The 24,237-nt window shown below is 44.3% G+C and overlaps 1 protein-coding gene across 1 annotated transcript; it reads right to left on the bottom strand.

Moving 5' to 3' along the window:
• Nucleotides 1-1,234: 1,234 nt before the first annotated feature.
• TG (thyroglobulin) lies at nucleotides 1,235-21,670 on the bottom strand (the record flags this gene model as incomplete). Its single annotated transcript, XM_010019050.1, has 15 exons — nucleotides 21,604-21,670; nucleotides 20,285-20,393; nucleotides 19,304-19,401; nucleotides 18,881-19,084; nucleotides 18,280-18,439; nucleotides 13,948-14,054; nucleotides 12,748-12,891; nucleotides 10,893-11,078; nucleotides 6,408-7,472; nucleotides 4,199-4,786; nucleotides 3,437-3,679; nucleotides 2,962-3,099; nucleotides 2,375-2,452; nucleotides 2,109-2,221; nucleotides 1,235-1,346 (listed from the first exon to the last, which is right to left on the bottom strand). Coding segments are annotated over exons 1-15 (3,412 nt in total), but the record flags the coding sequence as incomplete, so codon positions are not given.
• Between the last annotated feature and the right edge of the window lie 2,567 nt (nucleotides 21,671-24,237).

Here is a 24,237-nt window from a genome sequence, read left to right as displayed (position 1 = left end):
ATATTTATATTTATATTGCATTTACATCCTTTTTTTGCCATAAATTCAATGGTGTATCCTTTAGATGCTGATCTTTAAAATAAAATATAAAAAAAACAAGTGAATGGTTTTTTAATAAGAGCTTTTGATCAAGTTCATTTTAAATGTAATAATATGAACATTTATATTTTAAAATAACCAAAATGTCCCAGCTTCATACCTTCAAATCTGGAAAAAATACCCAACCACAGAGCAGTAATATTTGTGGTCTCTCACAAGCAAAACAGGGACATGAGTGTGCAGAATCACCCCCTGACAAAAAGATCCAAAAAGTTCAATCCAAACTTGGGACAAAGTTGGTTCTTACTAATTTTATTCATCTGCAAGTGTTAGAATAAGCTTGTAAATCTGTGTAACAAACCATTACACAACTAATTCCTCAATGAACATGCAGTTACTTACCCCTGTTGCATGTCCTCATGGACTTCTATCATTAACTCGTATGTAAGAAGAAGAAAGCAGATTTGCTGGCTCACATGAAAGTACTATCTAACTCACCAACCTCTCCTGAGTAACTATCTACTGTTACAGATGCTCTGGGAGAAGGTCTGTCTGAAGCCAGCAGACAACTCTACCATATTTCCTCTGGGAGATGGCAGCAGAAAATCACTAAAGAACTGAAGAAACAAGCACAGGAGCACTGTAGGCTCTGGGGCTGGCTGTACTGTTCAGAAGAGCAGAGCCAATAGGGCATCTTAATTCCTACAGGAAGGGATACTTCAGCTTAAGAAGAGATTCTTCAACTTTCTGGATCAACCACCTTCTATAAAACTTCAAAACTTCACTGTCTTTATTTGAAGACCATAAAAAGGTATTATAGATCTAATTGCATTCCATGGAGCAGTTATGCACCATGTAAAATGCTGACTGCACATGGCCCAGTTCCCACAGTTCAGGATTCACTGCCTTGGAAAACTCAGCCACAAGCCCAAAGAATTTTCTATGGTGGTATGAAATGGAAGGTAAAAATAATGCATAGAAGCCTATTCATCACTTTGTTTCACTGATTTATTTCTGATGTCAATAAAGGATAACTATTCTGAGATAACCTTTCAATGTTGATGTTCTCGTATGTACCGTACCACTGAGGAATTAAACTGTAAGCCCTCTGTGGCATCATTCTGAAAAGCACTTATGCTATAAAGCAATAGGCATTGCTACTAGTGTCACAGGCTGTGGGTAAAGCATTACTCACACTCTGGATTGCCATCCAAATCTTTGGTGCCACGCTGAAATACTTCTCCTGACGCAGGATCTACACACCAAATATCTATGTTGGATCTCTGTAGCACAGCATATTCTCCTGTCTACAAAGAAACAATTACATGTCATTGCAGAACAATGCATATTAATACAGACATGCCAAAATGGATACCCCAAAAGTTGGTTAAAATATTTGATTCTATTTTTCCATCAGTACAACATGTTGAAATAAAACTGGAATAGGCACTGGAATAGGTTGCCCAAGGAAGTTGTGAATGCTCCATTGCTGGAGGTGTTCAAGGCCAGGCTGGACAGAGCCTTGGGTGACATAGTTTAGTGTATGGTGTCCCTGCTCATGGCAGGGGGGTTGGAACTAGATGATCTTATGGTCCTTTCCAACCCAAACCATTCTATGATTCTATGATTCTATGAAACACATAATATTAAAATTCAATCTACCTAATGTAATGCACACAGACCCTATTTTGGGATACTTGCATTCAAATCCCTTTCATCCTGACATTCTCTCACAGCTCAGGAAGAAAGAGCTCCCCGAACGTCAATCAGTTAAGTTGTGCCTTTTAAGCTTAGCCCTACAAAAGGACTAGGCAGAGCCAACCTGTAGGAGGGAAATGCAGGCAGGGACAGAGCTTTCTATGTCCAGTCACCATCTCAAAGCTATTTAAATTCTGCCTTATGTAGAGCAATGCCTGTTGTTAGCTTTGATTTATCCTTTTCTTTCAGGTTAATAGGAATGCACTAAGTGATGCTTAAGGGGCATAGACTGAAACTGTGTGGGCCTTTGGCCTGGTGTAAGCAAAACCAGGGAGGCTTTATTTCTTCCTCCCTCAGTCAGGTTAAATCACCTCAAGACAGTAGGGGACAAACAGATCAGCTGTAGGGGCATCCAGATTTGAACTGCTCTGTCTCCAGCTGGAAATTAAGGCATTGGTTCGAGAGCGCTGACATGATGTCTGGCCTGTAAGAGAGAAAACACCCATAAAACATAAAATTTGTTCTTCTTTTCTTGCAGTGGTTAGAAACCAGCACTGCTTCATGCAGGCATATCATATTAGAATTGCCAATAAACATTAAAACAGGTAAGAATAAATATTTAGAAAGAACAACTGACATTTAGGAAGTTCTGCTGAGCGTGACACCAAGGAATCCATGACATAGCGTCCTCTCTCATCCACACACCAGCAATGACCTGGCCAGGGAAGAAAAGCAGCTTTATTTTAGATACTGTACTGCTTTGGGAGGATTTTCATCCTCTGCTGTGCTACAGAAAGTGGTCAGTAAATCTAAGTCACAGTTCACTCTGATATCCAGAGATAAGCATACCACACCTGAGAGCAGTGGTGAGAATGGAAATGTAGCAGTTCGGGTAAGACTCTTTCATTGCATCCCGATCCTGCAGCATATCACCCACAGACTTGCTGAGAGTGCACTCCATCTCATCATCCTGGTCACTAATGAAGGCATTAAGCAATACCAGCCCCTGAACCGACCCCAAGGAACACTACTAGCACCAAGCAACTGAACACTGACTGATTTTTGAGCCCCAATATGCTGCCACTTAAGTCCCTCAATCCAGTCAATTTTCCATCCACTTCACCCCTCTCTAGTTTGGCTACAAGAATACAGGTTTTCCATGTGTTGTATTAGAACTCTGCTTAGCTTTTCTTTGTTCAAAGCACCTTGTTAGCAATCATTCACCTGTGCTCTCATAGCACTGCGTTGGCTCCCAGTTCCCCAAGCCATCACACTGTGGGATGTAAGGAAGAAATCCCAGCTGAGTTGCTTCCCCAGCAGAACCTTTTGAACTAAAGCGATTCCTCCAGTAGAAATGCAAGACTGTAAAAGGTAAGTAAAAGAAAGCTGTTAGTGGCCAATACGAGGTATTTTAAATGCATGTTTGCAAACACCTGTATGTTCCCTGCACTTCAGAAGGCAAATTAACAAGCATGCAAGGACATAAAGGCTGGTAAGTGTCCAGATCGTATATATTCATCATGTCATATATATAAGGCAGCTGAAATCAGCTCTTGGGTTGGCAGGTTAATTACACTGATTAATTATATCTGCTGAGTTGCACCTGTTTTTCAGCACAATTCCATTTGACACAGAGTGGTCTTGCACACATTCTGGGCATTAATCCATCTAATTAAGCTCTCGTCTCTCTTCCCCCTACCTGACTGTGCAGCCAGCTGGAGAGCAGAGTCACTGCCCGATAACAGCTTCTCAGAGACCACCACCTCTGACTTGTAGGGTTGAACAGAACGTAGGAGGTCCCTGTCTGTGAGCTGTATTCCCTTTGCCAGCAGAAAGCTCTCTCCGAAAGCAAAGTGGGAACGGTTTGATGCCAGGATGAGCTGCTCTGCCTCTTCCATAAATTTCATGGCTTCTTGCTTAACACTTTCACATACACCAGGACCTATAGGACCAAAGGGTATATTAATGCTTTTCATCTAAATCCAGTAAAGATTTGCATGTGAAAACTAACTGGTCTTTTAATTAGCATCTTCCATTTCCTTCTGCACTCACTAATATGCATTATATTTTGAAATGCATAATGAAAGTCAGACTTGAAAGCCATTTACATCACAGAGTAGTCCTGAATTTTCCATAGAACTCTTCATGCACTGTTTCTAACTTTAAAATGTCCTTTGACATCTGGATAAATATCTTCTTCAAAAGCATTATCATCTGTCCAAATTACAAAGTCTACACGAACTTGATATGGGACTTTATTCCTCCTTATTCCCGAAGCTGAGAGACCACTTATTCATCCAAAATAAGTAACCCCACCTCTGGTGGCCAGCGGCAATAGCAATATTGATGATCTTTCTGACAAGTATCCTACTTCACAGCAATTGAAAGGACTTTCTTCTTGTGCCATAAAAGCAAAGACCAGAAACACTGCTACTTATGTGCCAGAAATTCTGCTACTTACATGCTGGGACCTGGTTCACATCTGCCTTTGTTCCTTGCAGCATTTCTCCTTTGCTATCAACACACCAACAATCACGAAGTTCAAAGTGGCTTAATGGAGCACTGAAATCAGTATAGGGCCCTGGGTAATAGGTCAGCTGCTCATCCAGAAGCTGCCAGAATATATATGGATCCAGTAAAATGTTCTCAGATGCATAGGTCAAGTTTCCTTCCAGCACTTCAGGTGGGAGCTCAGTGAAGGAGGAATACGTGGTGAAGGCTGGGAAGATATTCTGGTGCCCAGCCTCATACAAAGCTTTAACAAAAGCTGAGAAGCCTTTGGAAGATGCCTCTTTATATCCAGTTATGATGCTCAGTAGATCAGCAACGGGCAAGCTTTTGCCTTCATTGTTCTCTGCAATCCACCTATCGTACCACTCAAAGGCTTGCTCAGGAGGACCACTGCACTGCACTTGCCTCCAGGCACCCTCAGCATCACACTGAGGGAGGTAAGCGCTGTAGGGCTGAGGCAGAGCACTGGGATCTGACAACAGGAGCCTCACAGCCTTTAGAAACTCCTCACCAGCTGTTACTTGGCAAGCACTTGGGCCTGGGGAAAGGAAAAACACACATAGCACATCTTATGAGTGCACTGAAGATATACAGTACCACCTGCCCCCTTAGTACTATAAACACTAAAACTTGGTCACTTATCCCAGTACTAACAACCACGTTTCTAGTCTGTTACTAAGAAGGCTAATGCTATCAAGCATCCTTGATGAACCAGGGTAAGATTTCCCAAGGCATGTGAGCACTGAAAGATGCATATAAAAATATTTGAGCATTTTAGGTGCCTGCAGTTCCTACTGGGGGGAGATAGTTGCTCTATGCCACTAAATGCCTTCCTGAATTTGTTCACACGCACAAGTTATTTTCAGATACGCTTCGTAATCCACTAATTACTTTTTATTCAACAATCTCTGCAAAAGCAACAGTTTGAATTGTAGGATGATACTGATTTTATTTCCCCTTGGACCTAACCGGAATTTTCAGATTCTGTTGTCTTCTCTTCCTATTCCCTACTGAGTATTGCAGCTGACTATAAAAACACCATCCCTTCAAAATGCCGGAATGAGTTTGTTTCCAAAGCCTTTTCTGCCATCTCCAGAGCCAAATTGCATTTTGCCACCAAGGAGCTCTACAAAGCTAGCAAAACACAGAAGCTGATCTCCTTTTTGGCACCAGAGAATTATGAACCTGTTTACTTTCGATTGCACTACAGATGGGCTGCTAGATATAAATCCCCTACCAATTGAGATCATTGTGATAAACTCCCCACTAAGTCTGCAAACTGGTACTCAAAGGAGCTCCTTCGCTCTGTACCATTGTCATCTGCTGGATACTCTTCTATTCCTTCCAAAACAAGAAGCAGGCTCTTCTCTTGGTCTGTTCTCCTTGTTCATTTGCCATTTTCAGTTCACAGAAACTTGAAAGACAAATATATCCAGCCTATGTCCTTCTTTCTTCCTTTGTATTACAGTAATAGAAGGGCAAGAAAAGGCAATTCACAGTCTGTAAGCAAGTTGTGATGCCAACTTGATGTCTAACAAGTCATTTTCAACTCACTTCTCTGGCCTGACTGCATGACCTTTATGAGAACTGATTAGCCTTTGAATCCCTCTCCTGTGTTTGGGCTCCTGTGACATCGTACTAAGTTGAGGATATATTCTTGACCTAAATGACTAAAAAAGAGTTATGGTTTAAGGCACTGAAGCTCTTCAGTTCTCAGGACAAGGATGAGTCAGTGACCATGCCCAGGTGACTTGGTCCTACAAGTAAAAGGGCTTTTTCACCCAGTGTGGGTCACATTCAGTCTCATGAGCACCATGGATGTTATACACACTCGCTATGCACTTAGGTGGATACATATGCCAATGACATGCTCATTTACAAGGCAACACCTCAGGCTCCTCTGCTTTGAGAGTGCCTACCCTATGCACTGAAAGAAGAAGGAACCATCCTTAAGACTTTGGATATCAAGGTTTACATACACTGTATTTTCCACTATTCCCCTGCAACTGCAGGGCTGACTTGCTTATGCCCTTCTTAGGGGACAATATTGCTTCCATACGTCACCCATACATCTCCAGGTAAAATCAGTTATGAAGAAAGAATGGTGAAATCCCACCACAATAGGAAGCATCTTTTAATTCCCAGTCCCTAGGACTTACACTGCATTGTCTTTCCAGCTTTTCCCCTTACTCCTGGAATAGTCTTGCCATTCAAATCAACACAGAAGCAATTCGTCCCATAACACTGGAGTGGAAGAAAGTCTCCATCCTCGGTACAAGAGGGAATAAAGAGATCCGATCCCGCAGGCAGGCTTTGCTTCAAGTTTTGCAGGTTTCTCCTTTGCTTTTCACAATCAGTGGGACACCTTGGACGTTTGCCTTGAGATCTTGAGCCTGGAATTTCCTTACCTGAAGTGTCCAAACACCAGCACTCTCCTGCATAGCACTGAATTTCCTCATACCTCCCCTCCTTGGTGCATGTTGGAACAAACAGGTCCCTTGGCTCCTCGCTACAGTCTTCAGACCCCAGTGCAAGTTTCACTACTTCACCTAAATCTTCAGCAACGCTTCTGGGGACAGAAATCATTTGTTGAAGAAAAGTGAAAAACTCTGGCAGTTCCAGAACAGAGGAAAGGAATTTCATCATATTCTGGTTGTCCTGTAGAACTACTGTGCGGCCAAAGCTGCCTACAAGAGGTTTACTCAAAATGGAGCTCCCCTTTGATACCTCCAATGAAAACGCCTCAGCTGATTCTGGAAGGCTTTGGCCGTTATCCCTCTCTGCCACATCTTCCTCTGGGAAAAACTGGCCAATGTTGTACTTCCCACTAGTGCCAAGTGCCCCTGTGAAGTTAAACTGAATCAAATTCTTCAAGAACCTTCCTCCAAAGAGGTTTTCTTGGAAACGCTTTGGATTGGTGGTAGACTGCAGTGCCACTTGAGCCAGTTCCCTTGATGGGAACATCCCCGTGATGGCTTCACTAAGGGTGGTTTCTAGCTCAGGAATCTGGCTGACGTACGGGCTTTTTGCAATGGGCAATGACAATCCAGAGTCCAGAAACAGCTCCTTGAAGGAGGGAGGGCAGGGTCTTGAGAACCCAGATATTTCTTCTGACTGCTTATCTGGTGTAGAAAACAAATTGGGCTGACTGAAGTAGCCAGCAGGGCCATAGAAGATCCTCGACAGGGCCCGTCGCCTCTCAGAGATGCACACTTGTTCTTCACCTAGACAAAGATTTTGAAAAGAAATAATATAAATGCACATTCTCATAGAATCATAGAATGGTTTGGGTTGGAAAAGACCTTAAGTTCATCCAGTTCCAACCCCCTGCCACGAGCAGGGACACCTCACACTTAGACAGTGTCGCCCAAGGCTCTGTCCAACCTGGCCTTGAACACTGCCAGGGATGGAGCATTTACCACTTCTTCAGGCAACCCGTTCCAGTGCCTCACCACCCTCACTGTAAAGAACTTCTTCCTTAGATCTAACCTAAACTTCCCCTGTTTCAGTTTAAACCCATCACTCCTTGTCCTATCGCTACAGTCCCTGATGAAGAGCCCCTCTCTGGCATCCTTGTAGGCTCCCTTCAGATATTAGAACCTCCAAGCCCTGTAACTCTGTGGCCATCTTTCAAGCAGTCTTTATGTGGCAGAAACCACATAAAAGTGTAATTTAACTTGTCTCTAGTTCCTCAACTATGCATCCTGCACATTGATAAGCAAATCTGAACTGTTGCTGAATATGGTCTATAAACAAAATTCTCCAGTCAAGACAGAAAATATAAGGAAATATTCCTTCACCGTGTCTGAGTTGTCTGCTCTGCAGCCTTTGTCTGGTTCTATTGTTGCCCAGTGTAAATCCTCATTCCTGTTCCTGTGGCTGAAAGAATAAGTAAAGTCTTCTCCAAATACTTTAACTCTCTGGTAGGATGCCTGCTTCTAATGAAAACCTCTGATGACCCAGGTTCAACATGTGAACCTCAGAAAGAGAAATTCACTGCAGAAAAACAGGAAGCTATTTTAATCAGTGCCCACTAATGAGGAACTTATGGAAGCTTCCTACCTAGGTCTTAAGTTTCATTACAGGAAGTGTTCATTACAAGAGGTTTCAAAACAAATCATTGAATTTAGCAGTAATGGAGTGCTAAGAACCAGGTGGCATTTAGAAATGAGTGCTAACAGGAAAAAAACACAGTTTCAACAGAAACAGTCAAACGCCAGGGTACTGAGGGTACCAACAGTACCACTCATATTCTAGCCCAAGCTATGCCATCAGCATACCTGCATCCAGCCCATCTGTATGTTCACACATCATAGTAATGCCTGCAAGTTAGGACTGAACACATCGCTGAAGAAGAACATCTGAAAATGTCAGCTGAAGGCTCAAAAGACATCAAAAAAGGAAAGACTTGGTAGATATAAAGGCACTGAGAACCAGACATGACTGGTTAGGGGCACTGACTCCTCTCCAGAACGCAGGCAGCAGCCTGAATCACGTGTCACACGGTTTCCTTGAAAAATGGGAGAATTATGGAAAAGAGATGCAAAAATATTTTGAGGACAGAACAACTTTTCCAGTAGGAGAGACTGTTCAGCTTGGACCAAACAAATAATCTAACGGGTTTTAATAAACAGGATTCTTCACATCATTCAGAATAGACAATTGTTATTAGGTATTTCTCACATTATAGGAATTGGAATAGGTCAGAGGTAGAGCACATAATTATGACCATGAAGTGTATTGCCAGAGGATGCTTGGAGGGATAAAAGGTTAAAGGGCATTTAAGCAAATGCCTGGAAGATGATGTGCTGAACACAACGATCTGGATTCAAGCCTCCAGTTTGAGGCCTTGCCTTCCTGCAGGGGGATATATGGAAGCTATATGCACTTCCCATGGTTCTCACGCTTTCTCCCTAAGCACCACCGCGGTCCTTGGCCTCCCTTGGGCTCACCCACGTCACCCCCATTTACTCCACGTTTAGTCAATATGATAAGGCAGTCACAAATCCTGTTAACAGTAAGGATAAAAGCAGGAAATCTTGAAAGCCGTTAAAATAGATCAGCAGGTAAATCTGAGACTCTATAATCAGCACCTTCCTCACTCCTCCTTTTGCACCCTTGTCCTGCTCTAGGGTTCCTGGCTGGGGCTCAGGGTGCCTCACAGTGGTTCCTTTGTAAAGGCATTTTCTGTAGGATAGGCCCCTTCTGTTTCCAGCTCTTGGTAAGAGGGATGAAGAACATTCCTCTGGGGACCAATAAGTTAGGGTAAGCCACAATCCCACAAGTAGACTAATACGAAGCAAATGTAGGATCACGGTCTTTAAATGCTCTCCCCTCCTACCCACTGTTGAATCAAATCAAAGCATAGGGAGAAGGAATAAACAGAAAAGCACTGCTGGGGTAAATTTACTGTAAAAGGTCTGAAAAGAGACACGTCCCTCTCAGGATTGCCTGATGCCTCAGGCCATGCGAGTACCCAGCGTGCTACCCACACCTATACCTCCTCCTCCTCCAGTTTTCACGCTGCTGACTGTGAGAGCCAGAGATATTAAAGAGAAGTAAAGCAGCAGACCTGGAGACACGCACATGGCAGGGAGCTGTCTGTACAGACTGCAGCTATAGCTCCATGAAACAGCCTTCTCAGGAGCCAGTCTGCAAAACCTCTGCAGAAATGTTTCCCTGCTTAACTTTCCTGAGTCCGCCAATAAAAGCTACAATCAGCCCCAAGTCATTGCTCCCCCCCACACCAAGAAAATCATCAGGAGGGCTCAGCAAAGCACATTCGAAGAGAAAACAACCCATCCCAACATACGGCGAGGCCCCTCGGAGGTTCTCTCGCAATACCCTTGGTGATCAGCCTCGGAGGCATGCTAACGTTCTCATTTCACAGTAAGCCTCTTCAGAGCACTCCGAGTGACTTGGAGCATGACACCCACAGTGGGTTCCTCCTCCTCTAGCTGCATGGTAAGACTGCGTCTCACAGACAGAGCAATTATGTTCCCCAAAGGCAGCCCCTGTGTTAAGACCCTCTGCCCCAGCCCTCCAGCGCAATCCTGAAGATTTAGGTAAGCACTTCAGAGTGAAGGTTTTTAGCTTTCCTCCTCCCCTCTGGCCCTTGGACATTTCTGCTGTCATTTCCATTAGGTGCACTGATTTGATGGTGTATTCTTCATGAGATCTCTCAAAGCCCCAACCCGTACACCTTTTTTGAACTGTCTGGGGGCTTGTTTTTTTACTGGATTTAACAATTTTGATGGCCAAATATGCAGTGTCAGAGACAAGGAAAAAAATGCTCAGGATGAGAGATGCCTTAGAAATTCCATAGCATTTCACCAAAGGACAGAGCTAAAACCTAAAACCACCATCACTGGGTCATCCCAGATATTCCGACCTAACACCCCACCTCCTGGACGCAAGAGGCAGATGTCACAGCTGCAAAGAAAAGCCTTGCAGTATGCAAAACTAAAAGGTCATAAAGGAAAATTAATGTGATATTTAATAATTTGTTAGAATGTGGCTTTTAACCCCAGGGAGGTTTTCATATGTCAGTTTTTGAACACCAGAGCTGAGAAGGGGACTGGTCCTTTGAGTTTCTTTCTAAAGCCATCAGGAGATGAGCTCACTTTTCCAGACCTCACACGTACCACAGGCAGGGGGCTGTCCTCGTCTCTTTGTGCCCTGGATCTCTTGTCCTTTGGTGTCAGCACACCAGCACTGTCCTCCCTGCTGACACTGCACTGGCGTGTAGCCCCCATCAGCATCACACGACGGCACATAGACGTGCTGGTAGCGCAGGGCTGTGTACCGCTCTGCCTCACACTTTGAGGGGCCTGAAAGGAAAACAGGATGTGATAAGGAGGGAACGCTTCTGAATGCTGAAGTTTCAGACCCATCTCTGCTTGATCCCATCATTTGCCTATTTGGGAGAGAAAAAATAGGAAAACAACTTTAATTTCCTGCCTATTTTCAGTGGCACTTGCCAGCCCCAAATGCAAATTCTCCATCCTTTTTTCCCCTGGACAATTGGACCCAGTGTTTTCTACTGTAGGTGTTCTGTTCTGAAAACTAAACAGAAAATAAAGCCTCAACACATTTTTCAGCCATAGTGGCAGGCAGAGCAGCAGCATCTCTCTCAGAGAGCCTTGTGGGAGGCTGGGTGAGCTCTGTCCCCTAATGCAAACGCAGTGCTGGTCAGCAGAGATAGATGTGCAGCTTGAGAGACTGAGATGAAGGCAAACACCAATGTTTCTGAAGAGAATGAGGCACTGCTCCTGCAGAAGGATCTGCACTTGGCTGGGGAGATTTTGTCTGGGACCACCCAATTTCAGGGATTTGAAGACCCTATTCCTGTCAAACTGCCCTTCATGGCAGAGAAGCCAAAACTCCATAAAGCAAATTTTCTCCAATACTGCAACAGAAATCTTTCTTGTTTATATGAACCTGCAGTCCAAAAACCTAAACGTTTGTCACCTTCAAGAGCTTTCCAGCTACATTCAGCTACCAGCTTGAGGCACTAAGAGCATCACATCAGAGCAACCTGATCACCAAGGAAACCTCACAACAAGGAAGCCTAATGCGTGTGGCTACAGGTGGCAGTGGTTAAGTCACCCCCTCGGCGGCTGACAAACGTGGTCACATCTCCATCTTGTGGCTGTTACAGCTTCACCTTTGCTGGCATCCCCAGCTATAGTCAGAGCTTACTCAATAGCACTTAGCAGGGAAGCAGGGAGATGCTTTCCAGATTGTCCCAGAACAAGAAAACCCCTGTGACTGTGTGGCTGGAAGACTTGCATCGGTATCTACTTAATACCTCTGGTCATGCAACTCCCTAGAGAGGGCCAGGCAGCAATGTCAGAGGAATTTGGATGGGAGGATGAAGGATCACACCACAGGGCTCAAACTCTCCCCAGCCAAGGCATTCTCTTGGCCTCTGGTGCAGAAGAAGGAGGTACCCGACCTCCTGTCACACAGAGTTCATTGTCCCATAGAAACTCCCCAGTTACCTGCCCCGACCAGGGAGGGAATAGACCCAAGGGCAGCTCCAGAAGTCCAGCGTTGCTGGCTAAAGCACTATAAACTCTTCGTGCAGCCTTCTGGGGATTGAGTGTGTTTTTCTCAGTGGAAGATCCTTCCTACCTCTGGGTGTTCCAACATAAATTAGGCAGCATTTTCTCAGGTTTTTCATTTAATAAATAACCAGATCCATCTCTATAATCTCAGGGCAAGTGATGCTGGGAATTCGTGGGATTTCAACTAATGGGAACTTCAAGTGTATGGGAAAGTGCTGATCAGAGGCCAGGTACAATCTCCTGGTAAGAATATACAATACAAAGGTTACAGCCAGATGCAATTCAGGGGTCTTGATTCTTGCTCTGAAACACTGATATCACATGCTTGTAGTGCAGGAGCCCCCTAAAGCAACTCTTCCAAGGGCAGCTGCCACACGTAAGTGCCAAAACTGCCACTTTCTTTACAGGGCATCGCCTGGGTGCTACTTACATCTAAACTTGCCAGAGGTAGCGAGCTGCACCCCCAGAAACCGCCGCTGCAGGATCCGGTACAAGCTGCTCTCTGTGAACGTGCGGGCAGGCTCCAGCGCAGAGAAAACTGTGTCGTAAACCTCATTGAGCAGCAGTTCCAGGCCTGGGAAAGAGAGACTTTAGCATAGAGCCTGGTTTCAGACAGAGAGAAGTCACCTGCTTTACGTGAGAGCAGCAAACCTATCAGGAAAGAGAAAACTAGACATCTAAACAGGCCAAATATGAACTTACACTGCACCATGCAGCCCACTGCTGAATGCCCACTTTACACCTTGATGTCTATCAAAACAAGCAGGAGGAACACCCTGTGACTGGCACTGTGCTGTGGTTTTGTTAGGTTCAGTCTGCAATGGAGTAATTGATGGAATTTTGGAAACTGATGCTACCAAAAAAAGAAATTCCCAATCATTTTGGTCGCATACCAAAAATCCCACATCTGCGGTAGTTGCCCTGAATGCATAAACGTTTTGAGAACTTCTCACCCTTGTGGGAATTGAATGTTGAAGTTCTCACCTACCACCTAAATTTTAAGCGATCATGCTTTGCATTTTCCAAGTTTTAAAACCATGGTATCTCAGGAAGAGGAGCTGGAAGTCCTCGACCTCCTCATTCCTCCTTCTTGGAAAAACCATTAATTCTTGCAAGGTGTCCCATCATTATTAGCATGCCTAAAAGATACCCTGGGGCTGTGAGAGCAAAGGAAGGACCATCTGATGTCCCTGTCCATGGCATTATGACTAGATGATCTTTAAAGATCCCTTCCAACCCAAACCATTCTATGATTCTATCTGAGCAAGAAGAAAACTGTTCAGTCTCCAGGCCCTTTATACTCCCCTGCATTTGCTAACTGGACTTACTGAATAGGACACAGCTTTCTAGTGTGGGCAGAGGTTGGACATTCAGAAATCCTAATCCACCATCTCAAAAAGGACAGGATTAGCTCCCATGCAGCAACTCCACTTGCTGAATGAGGCATTGATCCTAAGGATGGGATTTCATTAGGGTGCTCCAGCCTTTCCTGTGGTCACAGTGGTCTTATTCCTTGTAAGAATGAAACTGAAGTGGCAAAGAATCTGACAACTGATACTTGTTATTTGTCCTTTCCCTTGGGAATTCAAAGCCACTCAAGTTAAAGGATCAGATGCTGGAGGGTACTTACCAGTGCCTGCCAACTCCCTCCCCAGGCTGTCCGCACAGTAACAGTACCCAGAGACCTCTGGGAACGTCTCCCGCAAGGAGCTGAATGTTTGGAAAGCCCCTGGGAACCTGGAAGGGAAAGCAGCCTCCTGTCAAGAGCCTGGGGAGGGCTGTCAACAGCAACAAAGCATCACTTGTGTTTCCCTCCCAAACTTGTACAGCGAGGAAGTCAGCAGAGCACAAAGACACTACAAAAGCCTTTGGTCTCCTTGTGGTGACCAGACATGATCCAGATCGATGTTTCAGCAGGGTAACAAGTCTCCTTAATGCCATTCTTTTAAATGAAAACAAGACAACCTCCCTCCATATAGATTTCTGTCCCTTCCTAAGTAGGTCCCCAGCATCTGACTGGGTACATCTAACTCATTTTCAATTCTATTCTCATGCTTGAAAGCCTGTCAGACTATTAAATAGACAGAGGTTGGCTTGATGTGACACGGTTTAGTGGTAGACTTGGCAGACCTGAGGTTAAGGTTGGGCTTGTTGATCTTAAAGGTCTTTTCCAACCTAGTTGATTCTATGGTTGATGTCATTACAACACCCGTTCATTATCTCCTTCCACAAATCTTCAGAGGATGGCAGAATGCCTAAACGAACAGGTTGCTTCCTCTTCCCTACATGCTACGTATGCTTTCTGCACCGAATTAAGTACTAAAGCTGATAAAAACCTCATGAATCTTTTTCATTTTCAGAGCATGGCTCAACAGATTCAGGAGAAAGGGGTTTTTAAACATATTACAAGTAAAATTTGGCTCTTACTTCTGGAGATCATAGAGACAGTAGTTTCCAATAATATTCTAGGAGCAACAAGAGCCAGATTTAGGAAGGAAACTTAATAGGTCGAAGTTGGAAAAAACATAATAAATGTGATCTTAACTGACAGACACTCCAGGGTTTCTCCAAGCAAGCAGAAGATCAGTTGTTCTAGATTCGAAGTGCCAAGTTCCAAACCAGTCATATTATTTTACAGACATATACCCTGAAATATGATAAAGGCCTGGTGTCCAAGCTGCATGTGGCTTATTTGGGAAAATCTAGCAAGTGGAAAGTGTGATTTTCTGTGCAAGGCATTTGGAGAATTACTTAAATTCATTTTCTACCAGGGAAGGACACTTAGCAGTTAAGACTAATGGTGGATTAGACCATGATCAGCTGGGAAAGAGGCTAACTTGTCTTGCTCTGCCACCTTTTGGCAGCAGAGCTGAAGACGTTACTGCTTCCTCAGCACACCAAAGCACAAGATGGGGAACAGAGGAAGCAACATCAGCCTCTTGGAGAGGAAGAGGTTGGTAACCTCCAGTTGTCCCAGTGTTATCCTGTCTCAGAGTTTGCACATCCCTGCATCGTGCTGCTTCGCTTTGGCACTCTTCGATATCTTCAGATTAAAAGCCCACTGACTCCCTCCACTTTGGATTGTCAAATCCTGCTCCACTGCTGACACTGGCATGAGAAGAACTATCAAAATGTCATACTTCAGGGCACAAAGGGGCTTCTGCCAGCACTAAAACAATGCCTTTTGAAAGATAAATACCATCTTTCTACGGTCTTCTATGTATACATGGACATAAATAGCTCGGGATATTTTAAGAGCTTTCGACTCCCTTGAATTATGGCTACTGCCCAGTCAGGAATAGGATCTTTTCTCTTCTTAGAAGCAATACTCCTTATATGCAAAGACAGATCTCTGCACTGCTCATGTCCTTGGAGCTCATCACCTCTGCCTCAACCTGGACGGGTTTTTGAGCAACCTGGTCTAGTGGAAGGTGCCCTTGCCTGTGGCAGGAGGGTTGGAACTAGATGATCTTTAGGGTCCCTTCCAGCCCAAACCAGTCTGTGATTCTGTGATCTAGCTGAGTGAAACAGGATGCAATGAGAAAATTCTTCATGCTGCTTTCTTGCATTCTCAACATTAAGAATTCACATGCATAATTACACTACTTTTTGCATGGGGCAGATGTGTAGTCACATCCTGTCATTCTGGTTATTTTTGTTCCAGGTTGAGAGCACAGCTAGATAAAGTACAAACGGGTATAAATTAGGCCCACACAAACAAGAGGACAGAACTTTTCTCACCTTAGCTGGGAAATCTCACTTCCTACCACGTTTTCTTTTCTCAGCCTCTTCTTAATCACAGCCCTTGAGACGAGTAGAGGTAACACAAAGTACCTCATCTGTCAAACCCAGTCCAAAACAATGGCCAAAGCAAAGATGGCTACGTCTAAGTTATAGATAAATTTATAGTGTATCCGTGTGTTTCAACAAGAATTCTTGCACTTAAAAATATGGGAAAGTAAATAAATGTGAGGCTGGTGACCTTTTCTTCAAACTGTGAGTCTGTGCTCTTGGCCTCCAGTAAAGGCAACTCATCACTGATTATCAGAAGCAGGTTTGCAAGTAACCCTTTCTGTGTCTCATATGTGTAGCTCAAGCTACTGCTGCCTTTCCCATTGACTACTCAGAAATCCAGGGAGAAAACCAAATCATGTTTTTTTCCCACTGCCAATGAAAAAAGACATAATAGGGCAGAACCTTCAGTGAGCTGGATAAAGACACTGACACAAGGTCTTCAGTCTGATGAAAATTAGAGCAAGACAGTAAAAAGATCCTCTTTGACTCCTGATTTTTTGATCATTCCCATCAATCTGCTTCAGGGTTTCCTATATGGCTGCCCATCCAAGTAGGACCCTGGCACAGCCTGTATAAAACAAGTAACAGCAGCCAAGTTACTGGGGTGAGGCAGGAAAACTGGGCACATCTTTCTTTCCTTCCAAAAGTCTTCCTTTGGGAAAGGTTTAGCTCCAAGCTTCTGAATTTCTCCTGTCCCCTTCCCCCTTCCACCCCACCCCCCTTTATTTTTTAACATACTAATTTACTCTGGAATATTTGTGAACGTTTAAGGAAACAATTTGGGAAGGGAGTTGGTGCGATATGTCTACATTTCAAACATCAGTCTGTGGAACCACAGAAAGTTGCTCCACTTGCTCTACATGAACATAAACCACAGGTTTAAATCCCTGCTCTGCTATAGTCTTTCACTGTGGAACTCATCCCTTTAACTCTGTATTCTGACCTCCTGCTTATGGGATGGGATAATGACATTTCAGGCAGGAATAATGCAAAAATAAATACATTAATGACCTGAGATGCTCAGATACGATGGCAACGGGTTAAGTCAATGCCATAATTAGAAAGGCAGACAGCTGGGAGTGAAATGACCCTGCTGTGATTAATTACATGACATGGACAGAAGAAAATGCCACCCTCTTGGGTCTTTGCAGACAAGTCTCCCAATGGAAGAAAAAATGACCATTTAAAGCACTGCTTTCTCCTCAGCAATTGCTCTTTTAGAATTTCCACACTCCACAGGCCAACAAACCCAGCAGACGGATTATTTTGCTCCTGCCAAAATAACCTCTCCTGAAGCTCTGACAAATGTGCACTGTGCACTTGGGCCTGCCTTTCAGGTCTGCTTAAATTAAGAAAGAAAATCCTCAAACCAGCAAACCTGCCATTTACACTAAAACGCCTTTGCTGCTCCTGAGCCAAGTCAGAACGAGACATTACGTTTACTCCACTGCCCTCCACTGGAGAAATGTGTTGACTGAGAGGCCAAGATTAACAGCACTTCACCAGGGACCAAAAGGTTTCCCTGGGAAGTCTGAGCATCCTCTCCCTGCAGTTCCCTTTGCCCAGCCCTTACTTCTTCACCTGAACATTAATTCCCAGTTCCTCCACAGGACAAGGATTTGATCCAGTGTTTTCCAGTCCTCTCCAACCACCCAAAGCCAGTTGCATGTCAGCACACCCATTCATCACTTGCTGATTCACCTGCGTGAACAACCCTGGCACTACCTAAATGGATGAGAGTTTCCCATCGTCACATGGAACTTGCTCTTTGCATGTTGCCACTTGTCTGTCAGACCATCTGTTTTCATCTCCCACATGGAATCATCTTTCCTACTTCATATTTACACCTGAATTCCTCTGTTCCTTGTGCATGTCTCATTTGCTGTTGTGTGTCTGTCTGAAAAGTAGCCCTGGCTATTTTTCCAAATACAGATCACAATGTGTTGAGGACACACTAATTGAACTTCAGGGATGAAATAATCAGATTTTTCTAAATGAGAAAATTCAAGTCAGAAGAAAAGGTTTTTACTTGGTCCAGTGACTAACAGGAAATAGCATCGTGTGCAGTCACAGAAGAAAGGCTCCTTGTGGGGAAAAAGGTGCAGTAATACAGTGACTTGAAGAGGTATGCAGGATTGTTTCCGTGTTCAGAATCCTGTGCTCTTACTTGTTGTAACTATGAAGGAGGTCAAAAAACATCATGTCTGTTGTGTTGACAAACTTGCACTGGACAGGCAGAAACTCTCCGTCTGCTGAGCACTGTGGTGGGCTCTTCTCCCCAAACCCGTGCAGAATGCGGCGGTCTCGGATCTCACAGTTCCCTGGACCTGATGGCAAACAAAGGTAACATTTATTGGTGTTTTAACTTCCCACGAGCAGCTGAATAGCCACCCCATGGTTTGGAAGGGGGTTAGATTCATTACATTGAATGTGGACACCTAGGTGCCTTGTATTGTCTTTAAGAGTAGCAATGAGTTGGACTTAGTGATCCTATGAGTCCCTTCCAACTTGAGATATTATCATAGAATCATAGAATCATTTGGGATGGAAAGGACCTTGAGATCATCTAGTTCCAACCCCCTTGCTATGGGCAGGGAAATATTCTATGATTCCATGAAATAGTGACTTAAATGCCTCATTTAAGCACTTATACTTCTATACGATAAGTGTAGGCTGCAGTGTCCAAGCTCCTGATCTACCTACCACGTTTCATGCACATCAAACCTTTCAAACCTACAAGCCCCATCATCTTGTTGAATATTACTTACACCGCCTTGGCTTTCCTTTCTGCCTGGTGCCATAAATCTCCATTCCTTCTGGATCAACACACCAGCACTGACCCAGCTCTGTGTCACATTGCACCACATCAAAAGCCCCTGAATCGAGGCACTGAGGGATGTAGGAGATGCTACTGCTGTTGATGTATCGGCTCACCAAGATCCTCTGCTTCTGCAGCTGGCAGAAGGATAAGCCTGTAGTGTCAGAGAGGGGCATTGTTAGAGGAAGGTACTTGTTGGGCACTGAATAATTTATTAAGACATCAAATGAACTTTCTGAGAGCTGCAAGTTCTGATTACAACAGAGTCCATCAAAGCCTGGGGCTAACCTGTCCTCGATTTCAGCAGTTCAAATGCAGATTTAAATGGTTCTTTACACAATCATCTGAACAAAAATAGAAGCTTGTGACTTACAAGATACAGGATATCCGCTCTGTTTGCTACCAGGTACCTCAATGCCATTCTCATCCACACACCAACAGGAAAGACCATTCCTACTGCACTGTACAGTCCTGAAGGAGATCACAAGCAACTATTTTACTTTGCTAGTGACAGAGTCCTGAATCAGTATGGGACAGTAACAAAAACATACAGCAAGCCAAGCAAGTTCAAGTACTTTAACACTGCAAATAATGGAATCAGAAAGGGCTGTTTCAGGTGACTTTAACTCTTCCTGATGGGAGCTCTTAATTCTAGTAATTCTGTGAAGGAACTGCAGGTAAGTGACTTGAAGTCAGAAGCAAGCAGGTTGGATACAATCTGGATTCTCAGCATTTGAGATGTACTATACATTTTGAGATATTTTCTAAGTCAAATGTAGAATGGTCAAGGCCCCTCACCTTGACAACAGTAAGATAGTAGTAGAGAACATTAGAATCTGTTCCCCAACACAGCCTCAGCTTTAACTCATTAACATCTTGCATCTCCAATCAACACGCTGCTCTCTAAATCACTGCTCTCCATGGGCTTTTTACTGCCTTAGAAGGAAACCAAACTGTGTCACTTACAGCAGAGTGGAAAACATCTCAAGTCACCTTGGCTCAGCTGTGCCGGCCAGCACACTTGATCACAGACCAAGCGCCCACAAGCATGTGTAGGAAGACACAGGTACACAACAACCTTCACAGGGTATTTAACACGCAAATAATGTTGCCAAGATTAGCCTGTTGGTGTTCGATTGACCTCTAAACCCAGACATTATTTCCAGTAACATGGAATTCATTCAAGAGAGGCTGGATCTGCAACATGGCTCAATGAAGTCACTTTAGTCTCCTGCAGCCCTCACCATTCAGTCCACCAGTACGGAGGCTCCTCAAAACAGAGGCTAAAGCAAAGCTTTCATTAGCAATGAAAGGTACATTGTGTAACAGCAGAATAAAAGCAGGGATGAATTACCTGAACTGGCCATCTTCTGAGCACTGAGGAATGTAGCTTTCTCCTTCTAAAAAAGCTTTTTCCCTCTGCAGTTCACATGGACGTAATGGTTGGGATTCTGTCTGATACTCTGAAAGCAGCAAGAAGGGAAACACGTAAGGGTGGTTTCACCACAAGCCTGTTCTTATCAAAACCCTGTTAGTGCCAAAGCTGCATGATAACAGCCCCAGGCTCATGGGTCCTCCTAGTTGTTTCCCCATTGATTGCTGGGTGCATTTCTGCACGGGGCTGCACAGGGGGATACTGAACAAACTCACTGGTCTGCCCAGCTGCAGGATAAGGACAAAATGGAGATGCTCATGAACCCTTTCCAAGGCTTCTGTTTATTAGTCTCAGCTCTGTTCTGTACTGGTATGACTATCATTTTCTGGGGTAATTCACTTAGAGTTTGTTGCCCCTATCACCACAAAACAACTCTTTGCCATAACCACACACATCACCGTTAGTATTTCTGAGTATTTATTCTTTATTGAAGCTAGGTAACTCTCTACTCCACCAAAAGGAAAGGTATTTTTTCCTAATCTCATGAAAGACTTAATAGGATCAATGTCTAGCAGTCAGCACCAGAATAATTCATATTAGGAGCACTTCTCAATTTTTACCAGGGCAAGTGATAAACTACTAAAGCCACCAAGCAAGAAAACAGTTGACTTCAGTTCCTAATGAATTCAGAATCACATTTGGATGCTATTTCAGGAGAATGATGGAATTCAGTAGGTTCTTTTTATAGAGCAGATTAGTTGATCTGACACTTCTCCATCTTCAAAATCCAATGAATGTCATGGTCTTAATTCCACTGACTAGTTCCGTAAGAACACAGCAAACAAACAAACCCACAGCTACAGCAATTTAGACCAAAGAACACTTTATCCAGTATTTGGTCTGAGCATGACTGCACATAGCAGTGCAAGCACATAAGTATTCTGAATACTTTTCAGCCTCCAGTAATTTGCAGCTTAGAGACTTCTTGAACCGCGGATGGCTCCTGACCTTCACATCCCTGCAGCACCACCTTTTCTTACCCGAGCTCCTTCCCTAGCCCAGCCCGTTCTTCCAGAAAAGCTTTTTCTTTCCACCCAAAATCATCAGATAACCCTGACCATTTAAAATCCTTACAGCTTGGTATTTAACCCAAGCTCAGTTCGCACAGCACACAATAACTAGCTACGTCTGCAGAGTGTAAGATTCAAGATCATTAGTACTTCTTTGGGATAACATACAGAGCAGCACAAAGATCACGGGGGCACGGCCACACAAAGGAAAAGAACAAGCATACTCACCAAATATATTGCCTGCTACTATGCTAATACAGCAGCAAAGAAGGGTGCAAAATGGGATGGAGCCCATCTTGCGATGGGAGAGCTCCATCCCCTTTGTGAGCACCACAGCCCTGCACACCCCTTACAGGCTTCCCCTGCCTTTTTATAGCAGCCGTCCTCGGATGGGTTCACTTCTGCTCTGGTGGACTGGAGATGAAATCGGGCGAGTGACGCATATGATGCTCCTGAGAAACCCACAAGAGGCCCCTTCACCCGGAACAGCCCTCGAGGTGCTCGGCAGCCAGCCCTCATCCCCGCTCCAGGGAGCACTGCTGAGCCCAGTCACTGGGAGGAGAAAAGCAGCAGCAGCAGCACAGGGAGTGGCAGGGGGACCTGCTTAAATCAACATGCACATTGGGCGTATTGGGGTGACCCTGCCTGGAGCTCCGGCTCTCACCGAAGTGCAACCAGACTTTGTATTAGAAGTACACTTCTTTGTGTTTCTGGAGAGCCTAGTCTGGGGACAGGGGATAGGCAAGAGTTAGGCCTCCGAACAGCACAGCACTAGGAGTAAATATAGCTCTTAAAGTGGTTGTTAAGTGAAAACCAGGAGGGACACAGCTCCCCTGACTATGAAGGGAATTGAGGGTCAATAAATTGCATTCATAGAATCATAGAATGGTTTGGGTCGGAAAGGACCTTAAGATCATCTAGTTCCAACCCTCTGCCATGAGCAGGGACACCACACACTAAACTATGTCACCCAAGGCTCTGTCCAGCCTGGCCTTGAACACCGCCAGGGTTGGAGCATTCACCACTTCCTTGGGCAACCTATTCCAGTGCCTCACCACCCTCACTGTGAAGAACTTCCTCCTTATATCTAACCTAAACTTCCCCTGTTTAAGTTTAAAGCCATTACCCCTTGTCCTACCACTACAGTCCCTAATGAAGAGTCCCTGCCCAGCATCCTTGTAGGACCCCTTCAGATACTGGAAGGCTGCTATGAGGTCTCCACGCAGCTTCTCTTCTCCAGGCTGAACAGCCCCAACTTTCTCAGCCTGTCTTCATACGACCTTCTGGTTTTACTCCCACTTGCACCATGCACTTTAATAGAGTCAAGTATCCAACAGGAAGCAGCTTAGCTTCTTGGGTTTCATCCTCCAGGTGTAATACCAGACATCAAGCATGTCAATTCCAGCTTCCTGGTACTAATTACATGCAAGATTCTCAACCTGAAACACATCAGAACTATTATTTCCTTGGTTCCAGAGTATGACTTCTCACTTGTCCACCTCTTATGACTGTCAGTTTGGATTTACTTGCACCAGGAACTAGGAGAACTCACCCTCACTTGTGCTAATGTGGTTGGACAAATGGGCCTTGAATAATAAGCCAAATAACAGCAGCACACCCCTGAGGGAGGTCTTAGGCTGATTTCAAGTGAGAGCAGCACTCTTGCTTGTGGTTCATGGGTACTAGACAGAAACAACTCTACTGATGCTCTCCTATGGACCAAGATTGTGCCATCAGTGATCCAAGCATCCTTTTGTGTGGGCTGTAAACCACCGCAGTGCTACAGGGTCTGATACATAAGGGAAATGTTATCTCAAACAGCAGCATCAGCTTGCTTTAGCATGAGCAGCCTTTTCCAAATGCAGGGGACTATATCTGGATTTTACTTTAGAGCAGCCTACTCTGGGCCTGCAGAAAAATCAAGCTGGGGAAAGATGAAGAAAGTGTCCAGTGTAGATGACAGACCAAAAAAGCAACCTTCAGAGGCATAAAGACAACAAATCACATAATAGCACTGATTAAACAGGCACAGAAAGAAAACGAGTTTCTGGAGTAGCATAGCATTTATAGGGAAATGCACATGCAGAGCAAAAGAATCTGCCTATACAGAGAATTGCCAGCATTAGCCATAGGGTGGCTGCAGCAGGAAAGATGCTTGGCCATGACATGTATTTCTGTCTCAATTATGTTCCAAGAGTCCCTGGGTTGTGTCTGACCCCCAGTGCAGTGGGGTACTGACAGGAGCGCAACCAGAGACAGCCCAGCCCCATGCCATGGGCTCTCCAGAGCAGCAGGGTCAGTGATGTTTCCAAAGCACTGGAACACATACCCAAGGGGTGTGTGTATGTGAGAGAGACCAATTTAGTCCAGTATTCTATAGTTAGTATAATAGTGCCATTCAGGTTCCTTATGCAGCAAATGAGGAGTGAAGCGAGCTCTTAAAGTAGCTCCTCACTTTCCTCCTTTATTCTTTGCTAGGTCATTAGCAGCTGATAACAGAGTAAGGCAGATAAAGAACCAGAGGGGTACCAAAAGGCTATTACTAACAGAATGAAGCACAAATCCACAATATCTAAATGCCCAAGATTACATTTATTTCCTTCAGAAACACTCAGAAAACCACCTCTGAACTATGCAACTTGGGAAGAAGAGCCAAGTCTTAAAAGTCTCTTAACAAAGTGAGAAAGTGAGTTTTGGCAATTGGCATCACTTAAACCACTCCTAGATGTGCGTCAAACCAAGATGGGGATCTTGGTACATGCAAGTTCAATGGGATGCAGTAGCCCGTGGACTAAAAAAGCTGTTTACAGAGCAATATGTGCAATCCCTGTTTGTCAGAGGGAAAAAAAGCACTTGTCTACG

This window comes from Nestor notabilis, unplaced genomic scaffold (genome assembly GCF_000696875.1).
Source record: "Nestor notabilis isolate BGI_N333 unplaced genomic scaffold, ASM69687v1 scaffold12767, whole genome shotgun sequence".
Taxonomy (NCBI): Eukaryota; Metazoa; Chordata; class Aves; order Psittaciformes; family Psittacidae; genus Nestor; species Nestor notabilis.
This window is presented reverse-complemented; position numbering and strand designations above follow the sequence as displayed.